Source organism: Argentina anserina, chromosome 4 (assembly GCF_933775445.1).
Source record: "Argentina anserina chromosome 4, drPotAnse1.1, whole genome shotgun sequence".
In the NCBI taxonomy this organism is placed as follows: Eukaryota; Viridiplantae; Streptophyta; class Magnoliopsida; order Rosales; family Rosaceae; genus Argentina; species Argentina anserina.
In genome coordinates this window covers 23,609,106-23,634,498 of record NC_065875.1, presented here as the reverse complement: position 1 = coordinate 23,634,498, position 25,393 = coordinate 23,609,106, and the positions used below count along the sequence as shown (strand labels likewise).

The 25,393-nt window shown below is 38.1% G+C and overlaps 3 protein-coding genes and 1 pseudogene across 3 annotated transcripts; 3 read left to right on the top strand and 1 right to left on the bottom strand.

The window, feature by feature from the left end:
* Positions 1 to 254: 254 nt before the first annotated feature.
* LOC126790068 (UDP-glycosyltransferase 89A2) lies at positions 255 to 1,854 on the bottom strand. The gene has a single exon (XM_050516203.1). The coding sequence runs from the start codon at positions 1,725 to 1,727 to the stop codon at positions 309 to 311; it is 1,419 nt and encodes a 472-aa protein (XP_050372160.1). The 5' UTR covers positions 1,728 to 1,854; the 3' UTR covers positions 255 to 308.
* Positions 1,855 to 7,794: 5,940 nt separating this feature from the next.
* LOC126790080 (uncharacterized) lies at positions 7,795 to 9,941 on the top strand (annotated as a pseudogene).
* Positions 9,942 to 11,100: 1,159 nt separating this feature from the next.
* LOC126790060 (heat shock protein 90-5, chloroplastic) lies at positions 11,101 to 16,548 on the top strand. The gene is made up of 19 exons (XM_050516193.1): positions 11,101 to 11,447; positions 11,796 to 11,869; positions 11,970 to 12,095; positions 12,197 to 12,290; positions 12,414 to 12,497; positions 12,616 to 12,759; positions 12,886 to 13,002; positions 13,289 to 13,336; positions 13,409 to 13,483; positions 13,594 to 13,698; positions 13,814 to 13,954; positions 14,256 to 14,348; positions 14,485 to 14,562; positions 14,649 to 14,903; positions 15,083 to 15,185; positions 15,328 to 15,502; positions 15,628 to 15,733; positions 15,933 to 16,022; positions 16,111 to 16,548. Exons 1-19 carry the CDS (start codon positions 11,187 to 11,189, stop codon positions 16,306 to 16,308), a joined length of 2,367 nt encoding a protein of 788 aa, XP_050372150.1. The 5' UTR covers positions 11,101 to 11,186; the 3' UTR covers positions 16,309 to 16,548.
* A 774-nt stretch (positions 16,549 to 17,322) lies between these two features.
* LOC126790056 (DNA-directed RNA polymerase 1, mitochondrial) lies at positions 17,323 to 25,344 on the top strand. The gene is made up of 18 exons (XM_050516189.1): positions 17,323 to 18,169; positions 18,498 to 18,779; positions 18,860 to 18,993; positions 19,120 to 19,186; positions 19,382 to 19,440; positions 19,649 to 19,766; positions 19,930 to 20,043; positions 20,173 to 20,304; positions 20,383 to 20,799; positions 21,762 to 21,812; positions 22,073 to 22,143; positions 22,389 to 22,473; positions 22,715 to 22,867; positions 22,947 to 23,021; positions 23,686 to 23,775; positions 23,864 to 24,026; positions 24,118 to 24,221; positions 24,610 to 25,344. Exons 1-18 carry the CDS (start codon positions 17,408 to 17,410, stop codon positions 24,718 to 24,720), a joined length of 2,988 nt encoding a protein of 995 aa, XP_050372146.1. The 5' UTR covers positions 17,323 to 17,407; the 3' UTR covers positions 24,721 to 25,344.
* The last annotated feature ends 49 nt before the right edge of the window (positions 25,345 to 25,393 follow it).

Sequence of the window (25,393 nt, the reverse complement as noted above, 5' to 3'; positions counted from 1 at the left end):
TAGTTATAAAAATATAGACATAACAAAGATTCAATTAAAGCAAAATATCCATTTCATGTCCAAGCAGTTGTACAAATTAAAAGCATAAGCTGATTTTGGTTTACTAAACACTAGGCCCTAGCTTTTGTTATTGGCAACACTTAAAAAATCAATTTACCAAACACTTAGCTATTTTGTTTTTTAACCACTTATTTTCAAAAATAAACAAAAGCCAATTTTTCTGAAAAATCAAACTGCACAAAGCACACCCATAATAAAAACAATGCTTCTCAAATTAAGAATTGATATTCATACAATCACATTGCCGCTCAAATTTGGCTCAACTCTTTCACAAACTCTTCCAAATTTTTTAAAGAGCTCCCACCATCGCTCACGGCCGCAAATGCCTTTTCCCCAAGCTCCTTTGCTCTCACTTTTATGGCCACGTCGTCGCTTAGTGACGCAGCAACCACCTTTCCTAATTGGGCCGGGTCAGGTACACCAAACGCACCCTCGCACACTTGTATGGCCACACTCATGTCCTCCACCAACAGCTTGGCAGTCACATACTGGTCCGCCTCCATGGGCCAGCCCAGTATGAAAACCCCGCTCGCTATCGCTTCAAGCACCGAGTTCCAGCCGCAATGGCTCAAGAATCCGCCCACGGCCGGGTGACCCAAAATCAACTTTTGAGGTGCCCAACCTTTCACCAGCCAGCCCCGCCCCGCAACCCGCTCCTCAAATCCGTTGGGCACTACACCGTACCCGTCTTTCACCTCCTGGGCCGAGCCCGTTTTCACAGCCCACACAAATCTCTTCCCGCTAAGTTCGAGCCCCCTAGCCAACGCCTCCATTTGTTTACTATTCAACAACTTTTGACTCCCAAAACAAACATAAAGGACAGATCCATCAGGACACCCGTCAAGCCACGCCATTACGTCGCCACCGGAACCCGTGTTCAGGTTGCCCCAGTCCAACCCACCATCTCCGGCATCAATCAGACTCAACGGACCGACACTGTAAACCCGATTGTGGCCCATTCTTCTCTTCAAGTGGTCCAAATACTCACCATCCAAGTCTTGAAAACTATTGAAAATACAGCCCCAGCTGTCGGTATTGGCAAGCATGGAAACTCTCAAGAGCTCAGACTCGGGATCCGCTCCTCTGTGAGCTAACACAATGGACGGCACGTGCTCCTTCTTCAACGAAGGCGATCGAGGAACGTCGGGAAAGTCAATAACGGCCGACGAGGACTGGACCAGATCTAGGTTTCGCCAACAGTACTCGAGAATCAAGGCCGAGCAGGCTCTGACCGAGAAGAAGGCTATTCTCGGGATTTTGAGTTGGTCGGCGAGTTTGAGAGTGTAGCCGAGAAAGAAGTCGGAGATGAGAGCCACAGGGGGGTTAGGGTGGGACTTGAACCACTGCATGATGGGGTCGTAGAGTCCGGCAAGGGCGTTGATGACGGCGAGGTTGCCGTGGTTGCCGATATCCTTGACGTTTTCGACGCCAGGGGGTATTCTGGGGTGTGAAGGAAATGGGAGGACTAGGGTTTCGATTGAGGGATGAGTTGAGAGGAGTGGTGCGAGAATTGGGAGGTTTTTGGGGGTGATGATGATTGTAATGGTGAGGGAGCGGAGGGCTAGTTGGTTAGTTAGTTCGATGAGTGATAGCATGTGGCCTTGTGCAGGGTACGGGTAGACTAGGATGTGAGGGTGGCGGGGGGTTTGGTCGCCGGAGGTTGACATGGTTGTTGGTAACAGGCAGAGCCGCAGAGGCTAGGAGGAGGAAGAAGAAGATGAAGAAGATGGGGGTTGTTGTCGTGGAGCTATGAGGTTCATGCGGGCTTTGTCACAATGAGGTAAGATACTTGCAAAAGAAAAATGGCATATGGTGAAGAAAGAGTAGGTGAGAAATAATGGAGTGCGATGATGTGCACCGCATGTACAACCAGCTTTTGGGGTCAGTGGGTCACTACCTGAGGTTGACCTCATGACTAGTAGCTCATAGTTTACGCCCAAATTGCGCATATGTCAATCATTGAAGTTTTTAGAACTCATCAATCATATATATATATATATATATATATATATATTCATATTCTGTCGATATCGAATGACAATAATACAAAGGACTGAAAGGAGCATGTGCTCTTGATCTCTACGACTCTAACTCAAGCACTCACACAGTCACACTACAAAAAAATATCTTGTGCCTTTTGTTGATATTTGTTGTAGGGTAAGAGCAGGAGCTTTATAGCGTGCCTACCCAAAATTGACGTTGTCGATCAAAATTTGGAATTGCGTACCAAAAACACATGGTTGCATACATTTTTGATGATCAAACGTTGCCTAAACAAGAAATAAAATCTGCTACAAGAAAAGTTTTCTGAAATTATATCGAAAGATTGAGCAAAAGGTCCAAAATTTATTGGAAAGCCTATATAGCTAGCTAACTTGACTAAATTCCATAGTTATCGATGGATTAGTTAGTTGTTCTTAGGCGGGTGGTGCCTTGGAGCATGGTAGTCCTCATTAAAAGCTACAAAACCAGACTTATCAACTCCCTCAGAAAAAGTAGTCCCTCTTTCTTGGTTACACTTGACATGATTAGCCCTCTTTACTTGATCACCCCCACACTTCCCTTCAAGCTGGTTTGAGTTCCTTAAAGCACTCGCAGCATCCACCACTTTAACTTTCTGAACCGTCATCTTCCTTCCTCCTGGCCTTTCCTGAGTCTTCTCCTTGGTAGGAATATTAGGAGGACTACTAACCACTTGAATATGACCTCCCTGCAGTTATATATCGTTATTAGTTGTTATTGATGAGCATTTTTAATCATCATGAATTGCGTATGATCATGACATCTATCCTTACATTCACAGTCGAAAGTCCCGAAACAGCATGAGTGCTTGTCACAGCGGCATTCCCCCCTTGACATCAACCAAAGAATATTGAAGTGTTAGTATATATTTAGCTTAGGAAGCAATACAAACTAGAAAACTGAAAAAACTACGGCAACCTTGTTAGATTCCGGATCAGAGACGATTGTCAGAAGAATTATTCCATTTCGATTAATTAGTTTGGAAAAAGTATATATGCCATGAATGGGATAAACGTCATTGAAATAAACCTTCTTGTTTGAAGCTTGTCGTAAACAAATTAACAAAATGAGGGCTTGAAAGAAGACAGAGAGACAAAAAGAAAGGCAGATAATTAAGTACCTAATTCACGACGGGCAGATGCGTCAGAGGTTTTCCACAGGCATGCAGCAGAAAGAAACAGCAACAGTGCTAGGTAAGCACACTTCACAGGACCCATATATATGTGATCAGTCTTCCTTAGCTATCGTTAGAAAGATAAGTAATTAAGTAAGAAATGCAAGCAAAATACCGGAAGAAAATATGGAATTCAAAGAGAACCGGAATGATGTAAACCCTAACTAGTCAAATATAGGTAGTTGGCTAACACATATATACCAAGTCAAAGTAGGCTAGGGTTTCAAAAACTTATAATATCGTTTAGAGGGTACTCTGACCAAGACGCGCACTACAAATACTACATAAAATGGCGAGTCACCCATGTGTAGTTTGATCTTCGAAGCATTTGAGAATAATTTGATGTACTTTTACTCGAACTTTCAGAAACAAACCTGGAAGCTCTCTATAGAAATGGTGAAAGGGCATGTCCTATACGAAATATGTACTGTGGCGTGGAACGGAAGCTACGGAAGTTAGGGTGTTCTGTGCCTGTCTGCCGCCAACAACAAGAACAAGAACAGGAGTTGGCCGGCTAGTTCATACTGCTCGATAGTTTAGTCTACTGTGGTTTGGATGTCGAGGTTGCCTAAGCTTGTTACATGTATTCAGATATTAACCATATATGAAAGTGCGACCAGGCCAGGGCGATCTTTTGCTGAAATCTTATATTTTCATTGTAATACTTGCATAGAGAAAAAAATTACTTGAATTAGATATTGAAGCAATAAGACTTAAAAGACAACTTAGAATTAACAAACTGATGTTACAAATGACAACAAGCATCAGTTATGTTTACAGATTTTATTCCTATTTCTTATGTAAAACGATGTCTTGATAAGAATCGAAATCTGTTTCTTATCCGATCTTAGTCGACCACCCACTAATTAAGACATCGAATTTTATTTTGATTAACATCAGTTAGGAAACGATATCTGTTAATATAATCCTAGTAGTGGTAGTTTGAGACTTTGAGCATCCCTATATGTATGTTCTTATCGGTACATGTATGAGATGCATGTAACTGTGAATGTAAGCAGGAGAGAGCTAGTGAGATAATTTTCACATATAATAAAGTCCGGTCGGTTTTATTTCATGGTACATAGAAATAGAACTAAATTCAAATATCTGATAGAGCCCAACCAACGTAGCATTATATATTCATCAAATACTTTTTTTAGTACGAAGTCAATAAATATTGTATTCAATAAAAAGTATAAAAGATAATTCACTCATAAAGACCGACAATAAGAATCATGGCTCTATTATACCTATAAAAAACTAAGCAAATAAAAGTATACCTAACTTTTGAATATCATTTATAGATATTCATCAATTCATGATAGCTCGATCTCCAATATATAATAGTTCAATAAGCACTATTATCATAGATTTATTCGACAAGTTAAATAATTTGGGATGACAGAAACTTCTTTCTGTTTAATGGATTGTACGAGGGAATTGAAACAGGAAAAAAAAACCCTTATGTATAGCCCTTTACATTTCAAGTCGAGCTTAATTAGGATGTGAGATGTCTATCTTAACTCTTAGACCACTTATTAAGCTGGCTTATTGCATCCTTTTAAGAAAAACAAAACTAGCTTATTGCATAATTGGTAATTCCGATCCTCAAAGCATGTTGGTAATTCTTGGAATGGATCACCTTTCTTGCCTATTTCCATATACTTAATTAATTGCAAGTATAAATATATGAAATGAACCGCCTTCGAGTTCGTGGACTAGGACTGTCTGGGACGACTGATAAAAAAATATTAAAGCATTTCAATCCAACTATACCTACTCCAGTGGGAGTCCCTCGATCATCGTCTAGCTACAGTACGTGTAGCTCGGTTGTTTTAACCGGGGGCTTAAACCACCTCTAAGTATATGTTTCTTCAAATAGATTAGGTCGAACTTTGTGCTATGTCGCGGTTCAATGACTTCATTCCATTGATTTAGACATCAGTGAGCTAATTAAGAATGGTAAACTTCAAATGAGTTTGATTTAAAACTTGTTCAGTTGTCCAGTGGGGCTACTAGCTAGCTAGGGTTTAAGAGAGATGAACGTATTTCTGTTTTATTGCAAATCGGTTGTCCCTAAGGCGTGATTGTCTTCGGTTTAGTTGTTGTTAACTTTTTCATTCTATTTCTTTCTTATATCATCGATCATGTCTTCCTCAGGACGCTCTAATTTGGAGCTCGGATTTTCGCTTGTTTTTTTTTTAGTTTTTAGTTTTTTAAATCAGATGCTAAGAGTGTCAGAATCTGATAGTAAGAAATTTGAAATATGAACTAAGAAGCATACGCTGGAGTGTCCATGCAATCGATACTGCAATTTGGATATGCCTCACAAGCTTCTCAAGCTAGTTTTAACTTGAATGAGTCAATGAGGTATTTATCTGAACTGAATTGGCATTTCACAAGTCAGGATTCGAACCTCTCCTGTTGGAAGTGATATATATCTCGGTACATCAATGCAGCACAAAGGCTCAAAGGACCAGCGGCTTGTACGTGGTTGCGCGCACGTCACATATGTTTCCTCCCTCAGCTGGGATTATAATTTGTCGGCATTGTGTCATTTTATAATTCTTTATCTGTTTTGATGGTCTTGTAATATTGTTGAACCAAAATTATTTTGATCGAGATTTCAAATCACTAGCTTACACTCGATCAATTGTAATAGTGACATATATATAGTCTACACTCACCCTATGTGTACATTATTTTGATCCAGATTTCAAATCACTAGCTTTCATGTCATATGTGTACCTAGCTAGTTTATATCAAATTTTTCGTCTGAGCTGCAGTCCTGATAGCCTGCTGCATGTATCCGCCTCTGCCTGCATATTACTCTTTCTAATGTGTATATATAAACTTCTTCCGCCCTTAACTCAGAGAATGAAGCTACGACCCTTTATGATTGAAGAAGAGGAAGATGATTTCATATTACGGATACCGTTGAATAATCAAAACTAAATGAGTTGTAGTAACTAACACAGTCTAATATGAAATGATGCTATGTTCCCTCTCCCTTTTATATCTCATCCCCCATCTTTTTTTTTGTGAAACCTTTCTTATTTATTTAACAAAGGAGGGGAACAAAAAACCTAACCTTCTATATATGATAAACTCTAATAAAGAGAATAAACAAAAGCTCAATCCGGCATGTGTATACCCACACATGCAAAACCATAAATATAAAAATCCCTAGCAAATAGCAAACCTTAAGCAAAAAAACCCTTAATCAAAGGACGGAATGAAGCTAGTAGCATTGACAGACAGTTGTGAGATACCAATAATAGAGAAAATAGACATATCATGATATTTTTTGTAAGTATGAAAAGAATGCAGAGCAAACTCTCTGAACAATTCCAAAAGATGACGTTGTGTTTCCACCACATTAAAAATCTTACATTCGAAACGCACCAGATTTCTAGTGATCCAAATAAACTAAATTAAATTACATGAGACTATAAACTAAAATTGACGTTTAGTTTTCTAGTACTTATTGCTTATCATCCCCCCACCTAGCACCCATTCATCTTCTTTTACTTATTGCTTGATCATCTACCCCACAAAAAAAATCATTCAGTTTTTACTTTTTGCACCTTATTACTCTAATTTACAAAAACACACTTGATGGAATGCAAAGTCATAACAGCAACGTTAATACTAAATCGATCTTTTGTAAGATCCATGATCTTGGCATTATCGGGTAACCTGTAATTTGTGGATAGAAAATAATATTCATCATTAATTTGTACTAGAAATAGATATATAAACGAATCTTAACTTTCAAATTAAACTTGTACCAAAAGTATTTTCCTTGATTTAAGATTTCACATTTAATTCAAAGATGTCGATCACACAATCCACAAGTTATGTAATGGCTTTGATTGATTCTTATTGTAATTGATTTACAAATATCTAACTTTTAATTTGCTAATACCATATGATTTTGTATCTAATCCTCCAATGATGCTCTGTTCAATCGTGATCCCAAAATTTCAATTTGTTTTCTAACTTTTTATCATTGCTACTGTTAAGTTGAAGGCGTCTGAGCTTGAGATGTATGCGTGGGGTTATGACTCATAACTACTTATGACTTATCACTGGAGAATTAATTCAATCAAATCAAAAACATTGGAAATTCAAACATATAATTTCAGGTCAATCCTACAATGAAAAAGAAAAAAAAAAGAAAAAGAGAGGACACATTGTCAAATTCAAAAGAACGAAGACTAGGTATATATTGCACTCTTGTTCCCGTTGTCCGACAAGACTTCCTTCCGGATACTCTTGGAAAGTTCATCATTCTCTTCCTCTCCATCAATCTCCCACGAAACAGGAATTAGTTCAAACCTTTCGTCTCTAACCAAATCCAAGCGACCTTCTTTCTTCCTTTTTTCTATTTGGGAGAAATGAAATACAAAGTTACAAAAACTTCAATTCTAATTTCCTCTGATCAACTTCAAACAAAATCCATACTTTACCATGCAATATTAGAACTTATAATCACCTCCTAGACCAATCTTACAATTATTCCTCGATCAAAACAAATGGGTTCTGCAACATCATCTATGGCTGCAAAGTTTGCATTTTTTTCCACCAGATCCTCCATCATATAATATATATGTCGATCAACCGACTGGGAAAATGAGGATCTCTGATGTTCATCACAGGGAAGATGTGGACGTGGTGAAGATCAACACCAAGAAAGGGAATGAGATTGTTGGTTTGTTTATCAAAAATTCATCTGCTTCACTCACTGTGCTTTACTCTCATGGAAATGCTTCTGATATTGGTCAGATGTACCACGTTTTCAGTGAGCTTAGTGTTTATCTGGGTGTTAATCTTATGGGGTCAGCATATCTGTCTGACTTCCCTTGTTAATTTTTTTCCTTTTTAAATTTTGTTAGCACGTATTTTGAGCTATGGATCTGATTTGGTTCACCGTTCAGGTATGACTACTCTGGTTATGGACAATCTTCTGGAAAGGTACAAAATTCTTGTGAGATCAGTTGGCTCAAATCCTTTGTATGAGCATGTGTCACTGTATCACATAATTGGATAGTGTACTTAAAGTGAGAGGGAAATGACATTTGACTATTATATTTCAGAGAATGTTTTATACATACTCTTTGGAGTCTTGGGATTGCTATAGGTGTAGAACAAATTAGGGGTCTGGAATAAAATTTCTTTAGAGTACCATCTGATGTTTACAAGTTCATAAGCAGAGGTATAAACCCATTATGATTAATTTGAATCAAATCCATACTTTGTAGTGGCAATATACATCATCATCTTTGTGATCGTTCAGTATGTTGGTTTTTGTTTTTCATTAATTTATAGCTAGTTTTGTATCGCTTCGAAATTTTGAGATATTATGTATAATCTCAGAGATTGTGATAATAAGCTCTACGGTGCCATGAGTTTAACATGTCAAAAACTAATGCCACTGAAACAGTTCAACTAATTTCATGATCATTTTCCACAACGTTGTCTTTTAGTCTCTACATTTACTTTTAAACAAAGATTGATTCAATATAGTAGACTAGTAGTTAACGTTAATACATGTTTTGCCCATTAGCCAAGCGAGCAGGACACATATGCAGACATAGAGGCTGTATATGGATGCCTTGAAGAGACCTATGGTGTGAAGGAAGAAGATGTTATATTGTACGGGCAATCAGTTGGAAGTGGACCTACTTTGGATTTGGCAGCTCGTTTGCCTAATTTGAGAGCTGTGATACTTCACAGTCCAATACTTTCTGGCCTTCGAGTAATGTACCCTGTTAAGAAAACATTCTGGTTTGACATTTACAAGGTCTTCCCCTAACTTTTCATTGAACAACATATGTTTTTTTTAGCTGTTGGAGTTATATAATCTGTTGTTGAAAGTTTTTGCTCTGTGTCTGTTGCATAATAATGATAAAATGCCACTTGTCAACAGCCCGGTTTTGGTGATTCATGTAAGCCTTCATCAAATTTCTTTTTGCTCTTGTTGTATGTTACATATAATGATCCACTATTAAGATTCATTGTGTTCTTTATTCTGAAAGTAGTGCTCTTGTTCATGTATTTGAAATAGTGATAGTGTAGTTAAATTTTGCTAGGGAACTGAAGATGATGTCGTGGATATCTCCCATGGTAAGCAGCTGTGGGAGCTTAGCAAAGACAAGTATGAACCTTTGTGGCTTAAAGGAGGTAACCATAGTAATCTGGAACTCTATCCAGAGTACTTGAGGCATCTCAGGAAGTTCATATCTGCCATTGAGAAGTTACCACAGCACCGAAATTTAACTGAGCCGAGTCCTCTCAAGACTATAGGCGACAATGACAAGGCAAGATCAAGCAGCGGAAAGAGGAGTAAGGCTAGGTGGAGCACTGGACAGCTGAGAGAAAAATCGAGAAGGAGCACAGAGAATAGAGAGAAATAATCACGAAGAAGCGGTGGTTATAGTAGAGAGAAATCGTCAAGAAAGCTAAGTGTTAATCTATCTGGGAAAGCAAGGAATAGCACAGACTCAGATAGAGCAAGAAACAGCTTTGACCGGTACTCATTCTTACGATGTTCATTATATTTTCTATGAATTTTCTGATTGTTGATGTCATTGTTGGCAAACTATGCAGCTTGGGAGATATGGTGAGATCAGTTGGATTGTGCAATGTCGACTGTATGAAGCCGGCAGCTTTCGAGGCTTGAGGTTGCAGAAAGATTGAGTGAACATATTTTCTTAGACTCCATGTTTGGTTGGTTGATTGATGTGAAGTTTGGCTCAACGGAATACTTTTACTCAAGATTTCATTTTCTTTATTGGTATAGGAGAATCCCCTTCTCCCATTAGTAATAATATATATCACACTCCACTCCTCATTTGGGTCATTTGTGTGTCCTTTTGATCTTCAAGTTCAGCATACAGAGGGAAGTTCAGAAAAAAATAAAGTGCCTATTGACGCAAATTGATTATGTACCTTTCTTTGCTTGAGTAGCACCCCTGCTTATATTTTGCACTGTTCTACTTTATTATTGTAGGTGGGATGCAGTGAGACTTGGACTGCGAATAGAATGTGAGACGATATTACTAATGAAGTTGGAGATTTGGTGTTATTTATGCTGGGAGTCAATATTAGGTATAATTGAAAAAAGTTCGCAATCCATGCTTTTAGAAGTGTATAAAGCATGATCATTTGTTAAAATTCAAGTCACACAATCCATAGTTTACTCCCACTTCTAGATTGAATGAATGACGGTTGAGCCAACCTTAGCCTACAATCCAAACTTATTATAATCTCTAGTTAAGTCGAGTTAAAACTCAAGAAAATTCATTCAAGACAACTCAAATTCAAACTTATTATTGAGTGAAAGTAAGAATGAATTTCGCAAGAGCAATATTTGCCGGCAGAGTAGCAAAAAACAACATACTCACTACTAAGACCGGCAATATTTAGTCAAACAAAACCGTACCAACACCTATCGACTGAACCAATATAGTTGGTTACCAATATATTGACTACCGAAGTGTTGGCACGAGCTTCAATGGTTAGTAATGATAATAATTTTTTCTTTACCGATTAAAATTGGTTGATAAGATGATATAGACAAAAACAAGTCGGTATTACTCATACTCATGACTCGAACCAATAATCTGGTACAACAAGAACTAAAAAATTTCAAGCCCATATTTGGTAGTAAAATCAATGAAAAGAAAAATGTAAAATGAAGAAGATATTGTGGTTGCTGACATGGCAGCATCTAGGCCTTACAATTTCCCAGACCAATGTTCACAAGTCCAAACAAAACTCCATTTTTCTCTTCTTTCTAGAACCCTCCTTTTCTCTCCTACTTAAAAAAGTGCTAAACCCTCACAAGTCACAAGGGTTTTTACTCTACAAAAACACTAGCAGTGTCTCAAACCCAACAACACACACTTTTGAAGTTTAGGGCTCAATGGCTCCTGTTCTGAGCAGAAGCTTATCCACAGCCTCTCTTGCTTCACTTCCTTCCTTCTCACTCAGAAACCCCAACAAGGCCTTGAACCTCAGAAGTACCTTTCTGCCCCAGAATGGGTTCAGAAAGGGCTTCACTTGTGGTGGATTGAAATGGAGGGTTGAGACCAATAATAGACAGGTCACTGTTCGATGTGATGCTGCGGTCGCCGAGAAAGAGGTCGCTGATGCCCCCGGCGAAGAATTTGAGTACCAAGCCGAGGTGGGTTTCTCTCTGTTTGTACTAAAGTTTGGATCTTTTTGGGTTTTACTCAATTGGGTTCTGAATTTTATAGAGTTTTTAGATGATTAGTGGTGCTAGTGTTGTATGGGGTAATCAAAATGGAGGCATTGGGTTTAAAAAGTTTGGGGCTTTCTTCATAATTGGGACTGTTTATAGTTTTGGTTTCATCATAAATTTCAAAGCTTTATATGATATGTGGTGTTGTTTGGGTTTCTGAGTTCTGGGGCTTTTGCTTTGTTAATAGTTTGGAGTGTTTAATGTTTCTATTTTTAGAATTGGGTTTTGGTTTGTGAACTGAAAGTTGAGGGCTTTTGGAACTTATTGCAGGTCAGTAGGCTAATGGATTTGATAGTGCACAGTCTCTACAGCCACAAGGAGGTGTTCCTTAGGGAGCTGGTTAGGTAAGTACAAATGTACGATATATAATAGAATTTGGATCGAATAATATGTGCATTATGTTCTGTGTTTATATGCTGAGTTTCTTTTGTTATGGCGTGTCAGTAATGCAAGTGATGCTTTGGACAAGTTGAGATTTTTGAGTGTGACCGAGCCCTCTCTGCTTGGAGATGCTGGTGAGCTACAGATACGCATCAAACCCGACCCAGAGAATGGGACTATTACTATATCGTATGTTGCTTCTATTCGTTTTAACTTTGAAGTTACTTTTGATGTCTAATTTGGTCCTTGATGGATTGGTGGAGATGATTGACATGTTTTCTGATGTGTAGGGATACTGGTATTGGGATGACGAAAGAGGAACTCATTGACTGCCTTGGTACCATTGCTCAGAGTGGCACTTCAAAATTCTTGAAGGCTCTAAAGGTTTCTCTCATACAGTCATACTGTTTTTTTTCTGCAGACTACTGATTCTTGGTTTTGCTCATTGGTACTACTAAATCTTCATTTTCAACTTTGAATCTTACTTTTGAGCTTGTGTTTTGTTAGGAAAACAAGGATCTTGGTGCAGACAACGGTTTAATTGGTCAATTTGGTGTTGGATTCTATTCTGCTTTTCTTGTTGCTGACAAGGTACGGTATTTAGATTAATGCCTTGAAATACTAAATATTATCTTCTCCTAGTGGAGCTTTTTGTCTGGATGATTGTTAAGCAGTTTGTAAGTGTTTTGTATATATTTTGCACAATCAGGTAGTTGTTTCTACAAAAAGCCCCAAGTCAGATAAGCAATACGTCTGGGAATCAGCTGCTGAGAGTAGCTCTTATGTGATCAGGGAAGAAACTGATCCAGAAAATATGATTAGCCGTGGGACGCAGATCAAACTATATTTAAGGGTACCTTACCTCCTTCATTTCTCATACATTTGGTCGTTTTTATGTGACTGTGTTGGTTGGGCAATGAATATGTATCCAGCTGTTTATTTATGTTTGGATGACCATGTTATATCTTTCTTCTTGTAGCCGGATGACAAGTATGAATTCTCAGAGCCGGCTAGGATCCAGAGTTTGGTGAAGAATTACTCCCAATTTGTTTCCTTCCCCATCTACACATGGCAAGAAAAATCAAGGACTGTTGAGGTTTGGTCTTTGCTTTTAATTAACCTTTTCCCTTCTAAAATACAGCAGATTTCATAGTTCCACTTTATTTTCTTTCCAGTGGTTAACATTGTTACTTCTTTACTAGTTGAAAGTGGTAATCAGCATACCACTATTTCATCAGAATGTTACTTTCTTGATAAGGTTTCATTGAGTTGGATTCAAAAAATAATCTTGAATTCTGTCTCTTGTCTGTATATCATAAGTACCCATTCTTTAGAATGTGTGTGGAGTAGCATTTCACTACTAAGCTCAAACTTTTTGGCAGGTTGAAGATGAGGAAGAACCAAAAGAAGGAGAAGAAGCAAAGCCAGAGGTAAGTGACGTGCAATCTAAGAACATGTTTCTCTGAGAACATTGCATTGATATTTGTGTGCTTGTTTATCAGGGTGAGAAGAAAAAGAAGACAATAACTGAGAAGTATTGGGATTGGGAATTAGCCAATGAAACAAAGCCTATATGGGTGCGTTCTTTAGTACTTTTTATTTCATGGTATAGCTAATGGACGTTCAGTATGAATTACCTTTATGTGCTGTCTTACCCATATATATCATGTTGTTTTGATTTTTGCAGATGCGGAGCGCAAAAGAAGTAGAAAAAGAAGAGTACAATGAATTTTACAAGAAAACGTTTAATGAGTTCTTGGATCCACTTGCTCACACTCACTTCACCACTGAGGTACTGAAATGACTCTCTCTCTCTCTCTCTCTCTCTCTCTCCCCCCTAAAAATTGGTTAGGAAGGTAGAGCTTTAGCCTGATGTAGATGCTAACTTCACTTCGATATCTATGCAGGGTGAGGTGGAATTCAGAAGTGTTCTCTACATTCCTGGGATGGCACCAATGAACAATGAGGACATAGCTAATCCTAAAACAAAGAACATACGGTTGTATGTGAAGAGGGTCTTTATCTCGGATGATTTTGATGGTGAACTGGTAAGTTTCTCTTATACTAGAAATTATAAGAATTTGAGAATCTACAAGTTGATTCTTATTGGTTATAACGTTCTTCTATAAGCATTAAGTCTAAATTGTGATAATGTCATTCATTGTTTATGTCATCCATCATTAATAGAGTTGTGATCATACTGTTAATAGTTGGGCTAGTTTAATGGTCTTTGATAGCCTTTTTATTTAATTTATTTGTATTTGAGTATCTACTTTATATCACATCCACATGCTTATTTGCTCAAAATCACTGTATTTCAGTGCAGTATTCTGATTTATCGTTTTGTAGTTTCCAAGATACTTGAGCTTTGTAAAGGGTGTGGTGGATTCAAATGATCTTCCTCTTAATGTTTCCCGAGAGATTCTTCAAGAAAGTCGAATTGTAAGTCTACTATTTTTGATAAAATTTGAGGAGCATCACCATATTAAGACTGTTCGTCAGTTCTTATGTTCGTATGTGATAAGATTTGTTCCAGGGAAAATGACGTAAGCTCATACTTTATGCCAACTGATTTCAGGTACGAATTATGAGAAAGAGACTTGTAAGGAAAACATTCGACATGATTCAAGAAGTTTCTGAAAGTGAAAATAAAGAGGTTGGTGGAAGCTATTACTGTGTTTGCTTTTTTCATTCTAGCCGAAAATTGTTATTGACTTTAAAAGTTGTTGAACATGAGCCCAGGACTACAAGAAACTATGGGAGAACTTTGGCAGGTTTCTAAAGTTGGGTTGTATTGAGGACACAGGAAATCACAAGCGCATAACACCTCTGTTGCGATTTTACACTTCCAAGAGTGAGGAAGAACTGACTAGTTTAGATGAATATGTTGAAAACATGCCTGAGACCCAGAATGCCATCTATTACTTGGCAACAGACAGTCTGAAAAGTGCAAGAAGTGCTCCATTTTTGGAAAAGTTGGTTCAAAAAGATATTGAGGTATGTATTTTGCTAACTTTGATCAATAAGATTTTAAACATGTATGGAGAATTATCAGTTTGCGAGCTAGTGATAGAAGAAGACAAGGTGATATATTCACCTTTTCAAAAAAGAAATGTTTGGTTTTCGTTATGGTGATTGTTTTTACCTAGGTTGCTGATGTTGACTGTTTTTCTTAGGTTTTGTATCTGGTTGAACCTATTGATGAAGTGGCCATCCAGAACCTACAAACCTACAAAGAGAAGAAATTTGTGGACATTAGCAAGGAAGATTTAGAACTTGGTAAGTAAAATCCCCTCGTTTATTTTTTTGAGCTCTTGCTTTAGTATGTAAACAATATTTATGGAAGGTTCACTTTATCAAACTGAGGCACATGTCTCGTTATTATTTACATAATTCTCACCAAAATTTTTTTAATTACCAGGTGATGAGGATGAGGTCAAGGACAGGGAAAATAAACAAGAATACACTCTGCTCTGTGATTGGATAAAGCAACAACTTGGTGATCAGGTTGCAAAAGTCCAAGTCTCGAAGCGTCTAAGCTCGTCTCCCTGTGTGCTTGTTTCGGGCAAGTTTGGATGGTCTGCTAATATGGAAAGGTAGATTTTGCCTTGTATGATTCATGTTCAGAGTTCAGACCAATATTGTTCAAAGCTGCCTTCCTTTTCATTATAATGATAAAACAAAATATATTCCTATTAATGTTTCTTTTTTGCTTTTACAGATTGATGAAAGCCCAGGCACTTGGAGATACTTCAAGTTTGGAATTCATGAGGGGCAGGAGAATATTGGAAATTAACCCAGATCATCCTATCATTAAGGACCTAAATGTATGTTCATGAGCTTCTTTGTTGGAGTGTCATTACAGACTAACTCCTCAACCTCACCTAGTTACATTTCAAATCTATCAAAAACAAAAAAAAAAAACAAAATTGAAAGAGAGAAAGGGTTCAGGTTACTGAACAACTATGACAAAAATTACGGGGTTTCATAGATTAACTGTGTTGACAATTGTTGTTTCCTCCACAGGCTGCTTGCAAGAACTCCCCCGATAGCACTGATGCCAAGAGAGCTGTAGCCCTCTTATTTGACACAGCATTGATCTCCAGTGGATTCACTGTAAGGGCAAAGCCTCCTACTTCCACTGTTAAAAAAATCTTAACTAGCCTTTGTCTAATCCTCACCTGTTTAAACATTAATCATGCAGCCCGACAGCCCTGCTGAGTTGGGAAACAAGATCTATGAGATGATGGCTATGGCGCTTGGAGGAAGATGGGGCAGACTGGAAGATGAGGAGGCAGAGGCAAAGCTTGCAGAATCTGATGCAAGCACTGGTGAAGCCTCTGAAACACAAGTAATTGAACCATCAGAAGTGAGGGCAGAGAGCGATCCATGGAGTGATTAAATGTGTAACTGAAATCATGTACTACAAAATTTTGCCAGTATTTGCTTAGTGTTTAGGAAGGATAAAGTTTGGGTGGGGAAAATGTGTTTGCTTTTGTTGAAAAGATTGTGATAGCTTGGTTTCTACTGATATGTTCATGTGTTGGGTCTTAGAATGAATCAAGAGATCCTTCATAAGCTCCTCTGTCACGATTTCTCCATCAATAATCTATTTGAGGCATTCAAGCTTCTATATTCTGCAGATCAATCTCGTTATCATAGTTTTAGTTCAATGCATATCTTGGCCCCGCAAACATGATATAGGCCGAATCATTAGTGGGTAGAGATGATAATTGAGCTTTGGAAATAGAGATCAATAGAAATGGGATTCATCTGCTCCTGTTGTATAAACTACAAAGAACTGAGGCCAAACGTGGCCAATTTGCATCCGTAATTTCAACAAAAGCAATCTTGTTATTTGCATTTTAGAATTTTTACGATCTTCAGTTGGCCAAATTTGAGTATTAAGATCATTAAGCGGAATTGGTTTAGTCTTCGTGTTTCCCGTTGTATTCGATAGTTTTTTATTAATTAAAACTTAAAACTAGCCGCACAAACTCTTTTTATTTAAAGGAAGATTAAACACTCATTTTCCTCTATTTATCTCGCTAACTTGATGACCTGAGCAGAGTTTAAACGTAAAAATGATCTGCTCTACTCCTACAGCTTGATTGATTACTGATAATTTAAGCTAGATTCAAACAAATTCAAAACACGAACTCTTTGAACTAGGCAGTATAAAGGTGGCATTCATCAAGAACAATGTTTCAAACTCCAGACCATTTATTCTGGACCCCACCATAAATTAGTAAATGATGGATCAGCCCAATTAGCCAAACGGGTCGAGTTACAATGACCCGAAAAGCAAGGGGGAGAAAGATCGTAGGTTTAAGCAGGGTTTAAAGGCAGCCTCTCCCCAACTCCCCTTAATTTTTGCTCACTCTCCCTCAACACCCTTCTCCTCCAACTCAAACCTTTCTCTACTTCCTCTTCAAAAATCCCATTCTATTCTATTGATGTACTGCATCACCTAGTCTCCAGCTTCTCCAGCCTGGGCAAGCATGTGGAGAACCCTAGCCAAACAAGCTGCTTCCTCATCAAAGTCCAAGCTTTCCCCTCTCATATTCCCCAAAGAACCCACCTTTATCAACAAAAGCACACATTTTGAGACTTGGGTCTGCAGAAAGTATGGATCTTTAGTACTGGGTCCACCTCAAATTGCTGCAACAACTCCTCCACACCTCAAATTCTGCAGACCCGGTTCATGGCGGAGCCGGGCTTACCCTTTCGGGTACTGCAGAGGGTATGCCAGCTCAGCTGAGGCCATTGCCTCGACTGATGAGGAGTCTGGGAGTGAAGAGATCCAGGGAATGCTGGAGGAGCTGGTTGGGGAGAGGAGGAGGAAGGTGCAGCCGAAGAGGTTGGTGAGTGGAATGGGGGCGGGGAAGTATAATATATTGAGGAGAAGGCAGGTGAGGATTGAGACTGAGGCGTGGGAGGAGGCGGCGAATGAGTACCAGGAGCTTTTGAGTGATATGTGTCAGCATAAGCTGGCGCCGAATTTGCCTTATGTTAAGTCACTGTTTTTGGGGTGGTTTGAGCCTCTGAGGGATGCCATTGCAGCTGAGCCGGGGAGTTGGACAGGGAAGTGGCATAACTGTAGGCCTAGCCATGCTCCCTATTGGGAGCAGCTGCCGCCGGATAAGATGGCTGTTATTACAATGCATAAGTTGATGGGGCTGTTGATGACTAATCATGGTGGAGTTGGGGCTGTTAAGGTGGTCCAGGCTGCTTGTGCCATTGGTGAAGCACTTGAGAATGAGGTTTGTGAGACTGGAACTTTGCTTTGGGTTGTTTGTTTTACGGAGTTAGAAAGTATGTGGTTGAACTTTGCTGAAGTATGAACTTTTGGTTTTTAGTTTGTGGAAAGCTATTGGATTTTCATGTTGATAGTTTTAGTCATGAATTGAACTTTGATTTTCTGTGATTGCTTTGGATTCATAATGACATAGTTTAATTTGTGGCGAGCTCTCATGTCTCCGGGACTAATGGAAATATATGCATGCTAATTTAGTCAGCTGGCTTGTCATTCTGTTGGTTTGCTGTTTGTTTTGAAGTTAATAAGAATGTAATTTGACGATCATGTGCCAGGTTAGGATACACTATTTTTTGGAGAAGACAAAGAAGAAGAGTAGCAGTGCTAAGAAACCTAAAGCTGAATCTGATATCATGAACACCAAACAAGAGAAACTTATTGAAGAACAAGAGCAAGAGCTACTAACTAAAGAACAAGAGCTAGAAAAACTAAACAAAGAACAGAGGCTGAGGAAGAAGGTTACGAAGTTGCTAAAAATGAAGAAAATGCAGCAAGTAAAGGAAATTGTGAAGGAACATGATGGCCTAAAGCCATGGGGTCAAGAAGCTCAAGTTAAGGTTTGTGACTATGATAGATTTCATCTCAAACTGTCTTGTTATTATTTTTGTTATATTACATTGGTTCTTTTATTTTCCAGGTTGGCTGTCGATTGATTCAATTAATAATGGAAACAGCTTATATACAACCTGCAGTTGATCATTTAGGAGATAATCCACCTGATATTCGCCCAGCATTCATGCATACCCTTAAGACTATAAGTAAAGAGGCACAGTAAGAAAAATTGTGTCTTTGTTACACTTAACCTCTCTCCCTCTACCTGTCTTTCATAGTCCCTTCCTCCCTCTCCCAATCTCCATCTCTCTCTATCTTAACTTCTGTCATTATTATCTTTAATAGGAAGACCAACAGGAGATATGGTGTAATTGAATGCGACCCATTAGTTCACAAAGGGATGGAGAAAACAGTAAGTAGAACAGTTCGATCTGGTTTAGCTCATAATTCTTGCCTGGTTCTATTTACCAATATTTCTTGTATGTCACACTACTACACGGGCAGTTGTCCTTTGTCCATTTTTTCGATGTCAGATGTGTATCTCTGAGGATGAATTTCTCCACTAACCTTTTTGTTTTTGTTTCAATGATCTTTTCTATCAAACCAGGCAAGGCACATGGTCATTCCTTATATGCCGATGTTGGTGCCTCCACTTAACTGGACAGGGTATGCACTGTAGGTCAGATATAAATTGCTTACGTTTTTTAATCAATTTTTTGCAGCATTTAGATTAGCTGAACTGCTTAGCCTTAGTAGTACAATCTTTTTCCCTGGCTCAGGATTTTGTTTTCATTCGGCGTTCATAAGTAACTAGCATGGTTAAACACCATGATTTTATCCAACTTTCAATAGCCTATTGTTATTTTTTTTGCAGCTATGATAAAGGAGCACATTTATTCTTACCATCCTATGTTATGCGAACTCATGGAGCGAAACAACAGCGCCAAGTTATTAAATCCACTCCTAGAAAGCAATTAGAACCTGTTTATGAGGTATTTTAAGGATCTTTCACTTTTAGTTTCTGTATGGGTATCTGTTCCTGTTTCTAGTAATAAGAGGAATTCCTCACAAGATAGCCACTAACTATTCCACAATCCAGGGTTTCTGACACGTATGCTTTTACACATCTAATCTTTTAATTTTTCTTTGAATTAGGCGCTGGATACCCTTGGAAGTACCAAATGGAGGATAAACGAAAGGGTACTTGGTGTAGTGGACCGGATATGGGCTAATGGAGGCTGTCTTGCTGACTTGGTTGACCGTGACGACGTGGGTTACAATTTCTAAATATTTAATTTTCATATTTAATAGCTCATTTATTGTGTTCAAGATATGGGATTGCATTTCTTTAATTCAATTAAATGATCAAACGTGAATTTTTTTTCTTGTGATATATAGGTTCCTTTACCTGAAGAACCAGACACTGAAGATGAGGCAGAAATAAAAAAATGGAAATGGAAAATGAAAGCTGTGAGAAAGAAGAATAGTGAAAGGCACTCGCAGCGGTGTGATACAGAACTTAAACTTGCTGTAAGAATTATTCCTCACAAGCTGATTAATGTATTCTGATTGGATACTTTGATATTGACTTTCATTGAATGGGAACAGGTAGCTCGAAAGATGAAGGATGAGGAAGGCTTCTACTATCCGCACAATCTTGATTTCCGTGGCCGTGCCTACCCCATGCACCCATATTTAAACCATCTCGGTTCTGATATGTGCAGAGGTGTCCTGGAGTTCGCAGAGGGGCGCCGTCTTGGAACATCTGGTTTACGGTGGCTAAAGATACATTTGGCAAATTTATATGCTGGTGGTGTTGACAAGCTCTCCTATGATGATCGAGTAGCATTTACAGAGGACCATGTGGACGAAATTTTTGATTCCACAGACAGACCTCTTGAAGGAAGGCGGTGGTGGTTGGGTGCGGAAGATCCTTTCCAATGCTTGGCAGCTTGCATTAATCTCACTGAAGCATTGAGAAGCCCCTCACCGGAGACTACCATTTCTTATATGCCTGTTCACCAGGTACTTCATGTCTTAGCGTAGTCAGATCATATCTGCAAACTACTTCATTCTCTTATATCAGGTGATAAAAGTTGTGGATTCTACACAGTGCTGTACAGTTGCATGACTGCAATATGTCACTTTTTTTTGTTGGCTCTAATTTTAAAAGATAGGCAAAAGTTAAGTGTTCTGGGGGTTGAATCAGAAGATAACAAAAATATTTAATGAATGGATAGAACTAAACTAAGTACAGATCCTAACATATTTAGATAAGCAAATGTTTAGCAAGAGCGATACTGAGAAAGCCACTTATTCCTGGTCAAGTATTCACTTTATTGAAGTTGGTTTGCTATCGGCTGTGATGCACGGATACGCGAGAAAAAATGAATGCCCGTATCGTTCCCGTATCCGATACGGGTACGGTATGGATACGCTACATTTACGTATCCGTGGCCAAAAATACGTATCCGTGGCCAAAAATACATATCCACAATATGTACTATATAGTCAACTCACCTGATACGGTCAAAAGACATTTTGGATACGTTTTGGGGTATAATTGTCAATGCCACGTTAAAAACTTAGAATAACTATAGTACTAAACTACTAATTACAATTAGGTGGAGAGTCTAATAGCCCGTTCCATTGTTGTATTTTCTTGAACTTATTAAGTATTTAATTTATAAACTTATGTTTATTATAAAATTGATGGAATTTAGGTGTTTTAATTGCTTGTTTGATTAAATTTTAGAATTTATATATAATATATATATTAAATATTATTTTACAAAACGTATCCAAAACAGAAAAGAACGTATCCCGTGTCATGCCGTATCCCGTACCAGTACCCGTACTTGTGCATCCTTGGCTATCGGGCCTCTTCCATGCTATACTATGCTTTATATATTATGCTTTCGAAGTTTGTGCCCATGATTTGCATTCAATCCAGAAGTTGATTTTAGCTTTTCTTTTCCTGTTGCAAGGATGGTTCATGTAATGGTTTACAACACTATGCTGCCCTCGGAAGAGACAAGGTAAAGAACTTCTCTTAGATACCTTGGCCACTCTTGAAGTTTGGTACTGCAATTTCATAGTGCCAACTACGTAACATTTCATAATGCTACGAAAAGAAAGCTGGAAGCCAAAAAGAAGCAATTTTTCACTTTCCATTAATTTCTTTATTTTAATATCTTTGTCATCCAGGAAACAAGAAATCAGTAACTTTTTGTTGATTTTTTTATACTTTCGACCTCACATGCTTATTCATTATTATTACCTTCTCATCAATTTCCAGCTTGGAGCAGCTGCTGTAAATCTTGTTGGGGGAGAGAAACCGGCTGATGTTTACTCAGGAATTGCTGCCAGGTCTCTCTCTCTCTCTCTCTCTCTCTCTCGTGCATCTGTTTTATTTGTTGTTCCTTTTGTATTGGTTTGCTTAAATATGTAGAAAACTTAGGAGCCAAAGAATCAATATCTATTCATTACCCTAAATGATCTCTATTCATTAAATGATAAATAGAAAGATCAACTTTTGTTGAGTTTGTTCCTTAGGAGCTTGGCATCAATAAATGACACAACTATTAATTTGTGTACTCAATTTTCTTTTGCAGGGTTCTTGATATAATGTGCACTGATGCCAAGAAAGATCCAGCCAGTAATCCAAACACAGTGCATGCTAGGCTTTTAATTAAAGAGGTTAGTATTGATAACTGTATTTAATTTGGTTTGAATTTTTTAATGGACAATGAAACTGGTAGCCAGTACATCAAAACTGTTCTGAGGTGAAATAGTTGTAAAATGTTTTGTCTTATTTTTCTAGTTTTGATGATGTACCTACTGAACAGATACATTGTCATGAAGATAATTTTCTTCTGCTGGTTGTGCAACTGCTTCATTTGATGCTTCTAATGCTTTGCCTTGTAATTTGAAATCTTAGGTTGACCGTAAATTGGTGAAGCAGACAGTTATGACCTCTGTATATGGTGTTACTTATATTGGTGCACGTGATCAAATAAAGAAAAGATTAAAGGAGCGTGGTACGATAGCTGATGATGCGATGTTGTTTTCCGCAGCTTGCTATGCTGCTAGGGTAAGTGAATAACAGTTGATTAGAGTATATGTCTATGTTCTTGTATTATAGTCTGTGCTGATTAATTTGCTGTTTACAGACCACTTTGACTGCCCTGGGAGAGATGTTTGAAGCTGCAAGAAGTATTATGAGTTGGCTGGGTGAATGTGCTAAGGTTTGTCTTATTTTGTATAATTATAAGAATGTTGTAGCTGGTCTTGGTCCAGCTGGTGTCAAAATAGGATATTAGTTTGGAGATTATTAGTTCCATTGATGTGAGTTGCTCGTGTTTAGGAGCATAACAGTTAACCTTTGATATATTCTCCAGTTTGCTTACTTAACATATATAAACTCGGGCCCTTCGAAGGAATTTTATTTCAGAATTGGGTATGGTTAAACTGTTGAAGATGGCCTCTTTAATTTTTCGTAACTCCCAAGCTAGGCTTTTCCTTCTGTTAATATTGGGGGCTCTTCATGGCTTGCATTGAGCTTTAGTTAAGGCTTAACTCTGGGAAAAATTGCTTGCTTTAGCAAGGGTCCAGAAGAGTGATTTGGACTGTGGTAAAGTTCTAGAAGATCTCTGTACGGCGGTGAAATACACAACTAGGGACTCTGATTGTGAAAAGGTTACAATGTTGTAGGTGGGAGTTGATGGTGGGTTGTATGTGTACAATTTTTTGCATTGGAAGTTGAAGTGATGTTCCCTCTAGCCTGTTGTTCGGAGCATAATATCTGAAATGAAATATCAAACTTTATGCTTCTTTTGAAATGTCTGCTTGAAAATTTCAGTTATAAATTTTGATCTACAAGTACTGACTGCTGTGATCAAACATGAATAGGTTATAGCCGCAGAGAATCATACAGTTCGATGGACCACACCCCTTGGACTTTCTGTTGTTCAACCATACCGGCAGTTAGGAAGGCATCTTGTAAAACTTCTACAACTTGAAATGTGTCCAAATATTGTTACTTGTTTGATATCAGTATCTCATTGGTGCCACTTTGGAGTAAATGCAGATTAAGACTTCCCTCCAGGTGCTGACATTACAGAGGGAAACGGACAAGGTCATGGTTAAACGGCAGAGGACAGCTTTTCCTCCCAATTTTGTGCACTCCCTTGATAGTTCCCACATGATGATGACTGCTCTTGCCTGCAAGAAGGCAGGGTTAAATTTTGCAGGTTTCTACTGAATCTCTCTCTCTCTCTCTCTCTCTCTCTCGTATACTAGCATTTCATTCTTTTTCTTTTCATACAATGTTGTTGATTACAGGTGTGCACGATTCCTATTGGACACATGCAAGTGATGTTGACGAAATGAATAGGATACTAAGAGACAAGTTTGTTGAACTCTACGAAAAACCAATACTGGAGAATGTGAGTTAATTTACATAAATCTTTTTTTTTCCTTCCGAATGAAGATTAGAAAACCTTGTTTGATATGATGGTTTTTCTGTTTTCATTGCTGTTGTTTTTTCCTCTCTTTTTTTTTGCCTATTTTTATTTTGTTTGAAGTGTGCTACAGAGGCCTTTCTTGGCTAAAAATTTAACTAGGAATGACGATTATAAATTAAATGTTAAAGAATGAGATTAACTAATTAAAATTTAGAATAAAATATTGTTTGATATGATAATTTTCTCGTATCATGTTCTACCTGTTCTAGTATTGATGAAGTTTGATTTGTGAAAGTTTGAATTTGTGAATGAAATGCATCAGTGACTTGTGAGTTGAAGTATGCCTTCATTTTTTTGTTTACATTTACAGTTGTTGGAGAGCTTTCAAGAGTCTTTCCCCACCCTTACCTTTCCTCCTTTACCGGATCGTGGAGATTTTGATCTCAGACAAGTTCTTGAATCTACATATTTCTTCAACTAATATGAGCCAATTAATTGCTTGCCCCTTGTTTCAATTCCATTATGTCGAATCAAGGTGACACAATTCTTGTGTTCTCGTGTATGGACACAAGTCATTGTCATGATGAGTTTTGAATCCCTGTAAAGGAGAGCTTGATGTTTGGCTTCTGGAGACAATTTCCTGCTCGTGTCCTTGTACAGATCTAGATACAGTAGCTGAAATAACTTACAGGACTTGGCTGTCTTCTGCATCCGCTATTTTGAAGGATTCAAAATTAGAAGGGCAGCATTTCTTGACAGAACAGCTTCGTCGGCGCAACTCAGAACATGTTAGAATGTTCGGCGCTATCGGAATGTTGGTTGAGTTGATTAAACAGATGGGCAACTGATGGTATATGCACGCTAGGGAGACTGTAATTTCAACAAAGTTGATGTGTAGGTCGGGTGGGATCATGAATATCATTGTCATAGAAGGGCAACGAAATTGTTGTCGGTGATTTTTGTTAGGATCTGTACATTAGTCTTCTATATTCATTTATAGGAAAATGTAGAATAAGTCGTTGTACCAGTTCTTATTTATCTGGATACTTGTTCAATACAAAGTGAAACATTACAGAGTTTTCGTAGAACACCACTGATCAGTCTGATCTTTAGTTTGTGATCTACTAAAGATGACAAGCGTGTTCGAGTCAATT